This window comes from Polistes canadensis, unplaced genomic scaffold (genome assembly GCF_001313835.1).
Source record: "Polistes canadensis isolate GaletaPanama2010 unplaced genomic scaffold, ASM131383v1 scaffold_150, whole genome shotgun sequence".
NCBI lineage: Eukaryota > Metazoa > Arthropoda > Insecta > Hymenoptera > Vespidae > Polistes > Polistes canadensis.
In genome coordinates, this window is record NW_014569697.1 from 99,677 (window position 1) to 106,521 (window position 6,845).

General features: G+C 36.9%; 1 protein-coding gene across 1 annotated transcript in view; it reads right to left on the bottom strand.

The window, feature by feature from the left end:
• Window positions 1-1,339: 1,339 nt before the first annotated feature.
• LOC106788696 (leucine-rich repeat-containing protein 24-like) overlaps window positions 1,340-6,845 on the bottom strand; it is a gene marked incomplete in the record, with an annotated part of 80,108 nt that continues 74,602 nt past the window's right edge. The window contains 2 exon segments of the mRNA XM_014752180.1: window positions 1,340-3,757; window positions 3,886-5,132. Of these exon segments, the coding sequence (XP_014607666.1) occupies window positions 2,557-3,757; window positions 3,886-4,862 (2,178 nt within the window).

Here is a 6,845-nt window from a genome sequence, read left to right on the forward strand (position 1 = left end):
TTATTTTCCACTTTTTTTTTCTTTTTTTTCTTTTTTTTTTTTCCTTCAAGCACGCTCATCAAAGAAAAAATCGTACAATTGGCTCGATGATTCCTTTTTTTCAATCCTTTTTTTTAAAAAATAACTACTTTCACCGTTCAAAAGTTTCATCGCTTTATTCTTTTATTTCTCTCTTTATTTTATATCTTTATTATTATTAATATTATATTAATATATTTTATATATATTTATAATGTGTATATATAATACACGTACATGTTATATGTATACTCGACAGTCTCTGTACATTAGATATTTTAATGTTAAACCACCATTAATATCTATCGTCCAGTTTGAATTCAATTTTTTACCACGTCATCATTCCGGCTGCGATAAACAACGAATATTAACATTATTATCACTACAGCAGAATAACTACATTCGCATAATTTGCCGCCCCGCCCCGCCCCCCCCCTTCTCCTGTTTTCTTTTTTTTTTCATCATTCTTTCTTACCTTCATCCTTTTCTTATTATTTTTCACGGTTTTTCATTTTCCTATTTTTTTCTCTCCCAGAAAAAACGTCTCGAAGTTTCAATAAAAACCGTACTTATGGTTTTATTCTTTTTTTTTTTTTTTTTCTTTGGTAGTATTTACGTCTATAAAAGGTGAAGTTATTGATAGGGGTGGGGGTGGGGAGGGGATGGGAGGTGAGTCGAGGGTGAAGAGGGGTAGTGAATAGTTCTGCGATCGAACGAGTCCCACGCACATATACGTACGTAAATAATAATACATAGATAAAATATCGTGTACGCCATTATTCTCGTTAGGTCGTTTATCGGTCTATTTCTCTTATCAATAAATTTACACCTCTTCCTTATCTTTATCGCTTCTCGTTACGTTTAAATTATTTTTCAAAATAATTTATACATATTTTTCTATGTCACATATTCGTCGAAATTTATTTTCTTTTTGTCATCATACGTCACACGCTGTGTGAATTACTTTTTAAACAATTATTATTATTGAATAATACACATATAATATGTTTCCTCGTTCATACACAAGAGCAAAAATGATTAATTTCATATAAAAAAAACAAAATTTTCATTTTAAATATAAATACACCATGAAAATCATTGTATTAACGATCGGTATATATATTTTGTTAAATACGTAAAAAATAAAAATATATGAATAATGAGAAGATTTTATTATAATTAATTATTAATGCGATAACAATTTTTTTTTGACGATCAATTATAACAACAATAATAATAATAATCTATAAGATTGTTAAATCATTTCGTTTATATTTAAATATTAAATCGATTTCATATATACGATTTGACAAAAATAAATTTAATTAACAAATATGAAAATAAAATAAAAAATCTTAATATAATTTCATTAGAATTTAATTTCACACAGCGAATTTTATCGTTATCATTTGACATACGTTAATGTCTTAGATGGATAATTATTCGTAGTAAGTATATATATATATATACATACATACGAATAAGGATCATTTCCCAATGTGGGATCGTTATTAAGGGATCATTATTATTATTATTATTCGCGAATCGATGGTTTTCTGCAACGAACGTCAAGAGACGACGTGTGTGTCTACGACAAGGAATTATGATCTCGGATAGAGAGATAAGTTGTCTTATGTTAGTCATCATCGTAGTCGTAGTCGTAGTCATAGTCGTAGTCCGAGAATTCGAGATATTCTCTCTCCAAGCTGATTAATTTCGTAGGACCGGTACCGACAGTGGGATTCCTCCTTTGTTCAAGGTTCCTCTATGCTTCCTGCGACTCGACGTCGTCTTAACGCCCATTTCGATGGTCGAGAGAACGACTATGTCAACGACTATGTCGTCGACCCATTTCCAAGGATATAGAAAGACGATAGATGATTGGTGGATAGATCAGAATGAGAGAGAAAGAGAGAGAGATAGAAAGATGGGAAAGAAATAGGTAGATTGGGAGTGATGTTTAATGTTCAAAGAAATAATACGAAATTGTGCCCACGAATAGACTATAAGATATATATGAATAATTGATAAATTGAACACTTTAGATTATTCACAATTTCATTGTACCTCGTTAAATATTATTCTATAAACGAGTTTAAATTATTTCTAAATCAAAATGGAAAACACTTTTATTATAATGAATTACTTTGAATCACGTCATTGAAAATAATATCAATTTGTTCCCATTAATTGACACTACAAGATATTTATACTGATAATAAAACAGTTTTTAAATTGAACACTTTGATATCCGCAATTTCCTTGTTATCATTTTATATATTTCGATCAGCGAGTTCAAATAATCCAAGACTATGTTATGTAAACCCATTCTTATTAAATAACAATCTTTTATCTTTCCGTTTTAACACTTGTACTCACTTTTTGGTATATATATATAAAAAAAGAACAAGAACGATGGAAGCACAGAGTAACGAAATATTTTGGTCATTTTAAATGTTAAAGAATAAGAATTCGATCCCACCATCTTTACCGTCTTTCGTTAATATCATTTGAGCACGATTTAATGATATATTATTTTCAAACGTCCATAGCATCGCCAACGTAACCCTCGTCCGGACTTTCCGGATGATGAGGTGGTTGAAGTTCGTCAGCCCTTGCAGCAGCAGCTGCAGCTGCTTCGCGTGCAGTTTTTCCGAGCAAGGATCTCGGTGACAATGGTGTTGTTTCGCCTCTGTAAGCAGCAGGTGGTGACGGTATGAACGGAACCTCGGGAAAAACTGAGGCAGGTGATACGACCGGTGACACGACTGGTTGTTGAAGTTGTTGTTGAATCGGTTGTTCGACTGGTTGATGAGCTGGATAAGGATAACCTTCGGCAGTATATCTGGCATCGGTTCTTGGTAAAACTGGATCGTAACCTGCCGTAGATCTTGCTAAAAATTCAGCTTCTCTGGAGTATCTGGCCGGTGGTGCTACGGCCGAACCCTCGACCATTCTTGTCCTTAAACGTGGTAAAGTACTTGCCGTGTTATAAGAAATCTTTGGTAATCCAAAGTTCATTGGATATCCATCCTGGTCCAAATAACTCAATTGTGGTATATTAGATGGACGTAAGTCAGGTGGTTGGATTGGGTAACCAGAGTCGTACTCGAGTACGTGCCTTTCGTTTGTCTGATGACGATATAACTGACCATAAGTCACGTCCGTAGTTTCAGGAACTTCGTTTATCAAATCCGGTTCAGTTAGATATTTCGATACCGGACTACCGTAAGATTCTTCCAAATTACCACGTTGTTCTCTTCTCTCCAAAGTAGCCGCTCTGCCTATTTCGCGTTCCGTATAAGAAACGATTTGCTGATGTTCGAAACCAACCAAACTGCCGTTTCCCTTTCTACAATTTGGTAGACTCGTCGTTGTATTTTTCGTTATAGGCATAACCGATTTGTTTTGCGAGACCAACGCTTTTGAATTTCTCTTTCGGTCGCGTCGACGTTTTCTTATGCAAAACACAATACTAAATACCAGACAACCGAGAACGAAGAGAGTTCCTACGAGTGCGCCGGCAGCTATCACTGCTACGTAACCGGAACCAGGATCGTCCGAGGGAGGTTCCGCGGTTACCTTTTCACGGAACAAAACCTTCAGAGTGACGTTTGCTCCAGTTGTACCAGCTGTGTTCTCGGCAACGCAACTGTAAATCCCATCGTCGTTAGCCTCCGCCGAATATACGTATAACGTGCTCGACATATTGGTCGAACCACGTTGCCTGTAGATGTATCTGTAACAGATCAGAAAAAAAGGAACGGACTCGATTGTGATGAACCTCTGTGATCCACCAACCGTAATAATATATAACGTTTTATAAAAGTGTACTATCATTCAATGAAAGAAAATATAATGTCTTACCTTGGATAAGTCAAAAAGTTCATGGTTGAGGAATCATTTTCGTTTTGAAGCTCGCACGGTTCCCCGTTGAACCACCACGTGATCGTAGCAGCCGGTACAGCATGAACGTAACATTGGAACGTTACGTTACTACCCTCGTAAACATCAACGCGTTCTTGTAACTCGATTCGCGGTAAGCAAGCGAGTTCGTTGTCCTTAATAGTTTTAATTTGTCTGTCTCGTAATCGTCCAGGCATATCGCAAGTCGGTTCGGATTCTTGCGGTGCAGCTGGTGATGATTCCTTAAGCCAAGCTTGAAGAATTCTTAAACCGCAATCGCACAACCAAGGATTATTATGTAAAGTCAATCCTCTGAGGCTACCACCGAGCGGTAAAGTATGATTTGGCATATATGTCAATCGATTACCATCGAGACGTAACCATTCGAGGGAACGCAAACCATCGAAGGCACCTTCTTCGATGATCTCCAGTCTGCATTGGCTTAGCTCGAGATTCGTCAGATGCACCAGACGTTGAAAGGCACCTTTTTTGATCTCTTCTATAGGATTACCATTCAACGTCAGTCTCATGAGATTCGGGCAAGAGGAAAAGCTTTCGGTTGGTATCTCGTCGATCAGATTTTCCGTCAGATCCAACTCAACCAGCCCTACCAAACCCTTGAACGCTCTAACGGCAATACCACTGATGTGCGATCTACCAAGATAAAGTCGTTGAAGATTGGTCAGTCCCAGAACATAAAAGCATTCCGGTTGCAAACTGATCAGCTGATTGTCCGACAGATCTAACACCTGAGTCTCCTCTCTCGCACCCTGCGGCAGTCCCTTTAGATCCCGATTCGCACACTCCACCCACTCCTTCCCACCCTTCCACTTACATGTACACATACTTGGGCAACCTTCGACGATACAAGTCCATGCTAGCATCATCGTGCCCAGGAGAGCTCCCCTCCACCTCCAAGCTCTTACGCTTGAGCACATGATGATCCTTCATCGACCATTCACCAATCTCTATTTCCCATTTTTCTTTATCCTTTTCATAAAACTCCCCTAATATCTTCCTAATATTATTTTCTTCTTCTTTTTCCTTCTTTGATTTATTTTTTATCTTTCACTATATCGATTCACTATTGTATTTATAGTGTTTCTGAAATATCAAGTCAATATCGTATTCTTCTTCCTCTTCTTCTTGCAATATTTCTTTTTTATTTCTACAACATATTTCAGGAAAAATCACAAACAATTATCATCCTCTTCTTTTTCTTCTTTTTCTTCTTCTTCTTCTGCTTCTGCTTCTTCTTCTTCTTCTTTTTATCTATCTGAAACAAAGAATAAAATGGAACATTAATATGAATGATATTTATATCAAAAGGAAAAATACCCGAAAACTAGATTATCTAACTTAAGTAAAGTAGATAGTAAAGAAGGTATAAGAACCTTTCTCAGGTTTCTACTAATCGCTAAGGGTTTATCCATGATGTCTCATATATCATTCGGAAAAGCCCTATTCTCTTTCTTTCCCTTTTCGAAGGATACATTTTTTCTTAACATTTTTTCCTTATCTCTTCTTCTTCTTCTACTACTTACCCTCTCATTCTCTCTCTCTCTCTCTCTCTCCTTCTCTCTCTTTATCTGTCTCTTTCTTTCTATCCTTTCTAGAAAGGTGGATCGATTAAGGGATTTTTTCGAAGGCCATGGGAAAGAAAACGCTTTCGTTAAAAAAAGAGTCGTCGTAATCGCACTTTTCGCTAGTAAAAGAAAGAAAGAAAGAGAGAGAGAGAGAGAGAGAGAGAGAGAGAGAGAGAGAAACCTGAAAAGCTGCGTTATACTTATTTTCACACTTACAGTACACGTACACACATAAAGAAAGAAAAAGAAAAAGAAAGAGACAGGGCTTACTTAGAAATCTTTTCGTCTTACGACTATAGTAGAAAGGTGAAAAGAAAGTATTCCGAATACCCCTAGGCAAAAGGTGGTTTCTACGAGCAAAAGGGATAGATGGATAACGATAGAGATGGATACAAAGATAGTGAACGAAGGGTGAAGAAACAGACAAATAAAAAGTAAGAAAGAAAGAAAGAAAGAAAGAAACCTGTGAAAGACTGAAATCCCAAAGAAGAACTCAAAAAAGATAATAAATTCCATAGAGACATGGGGGGGTTAAGGAAGTTGAAATTGGGTGTTGGTGAGGGTGGAAGGGGGGGGGAAGGGGTGTATACGTCTACCATATATATATCTACCAATATATATAAGCAAAAGTTAGAGGAGAAACACTCTCGAAACCGTTCTAGACCCAACCTTCTGCCCCTTCCCCTTCCCCTTCCCCTTTCCATCCCATGATATCAGAATATCGGAATATCGAACGCATGCGGTTCGGCATGCAAACTCCTACGGTTTTTCGTGGCTTTATTCGCACGCCTTTCGAATGAGCTTTTTCTCTTGCCCTCTCCCTCTCTCTCTCTCTCTTTCTTTCTCTCTCTGAAGGAATGCAAAGAGAGGCCTTCGAGGATATTGCTAGCACCCCGAACATTTCAAATCCAATACTCCCTTCCTTTTTCTTTCTCTTTTTTCCGCAACAACCCACGTACCCTTATCAACAACCTTCTCTCTTCAAACTCTCTTTCACTCTCTATCTCTCTCTCTCTCTCTCTCTCTCTATCTCTTCTTTTTTTCTCTTTCTATCTTTCTTTACTTCTTCTTTTTTTTCTCTCTCTCTATCTATCTCAGACCGAAACTTTTTCTTTACGTCCTACGATTTTAATTGAAAAACTCCGAAGAAGTAGGCGAAGAACGCTCTCCTTTTTTTTTCTTTTCTTTTTTTTCAAATCTTTTCCCGTACGGGAGGAAAAACGGAACAACAGAGAACGTCTTCTTATTCGTCTTCTTATACTACTTCTTATTCCTCTACTTCCCCTTATTCTTCTTATTCAAGAAAAAATTTTTTTATTTATTTTCTCTCTTTTA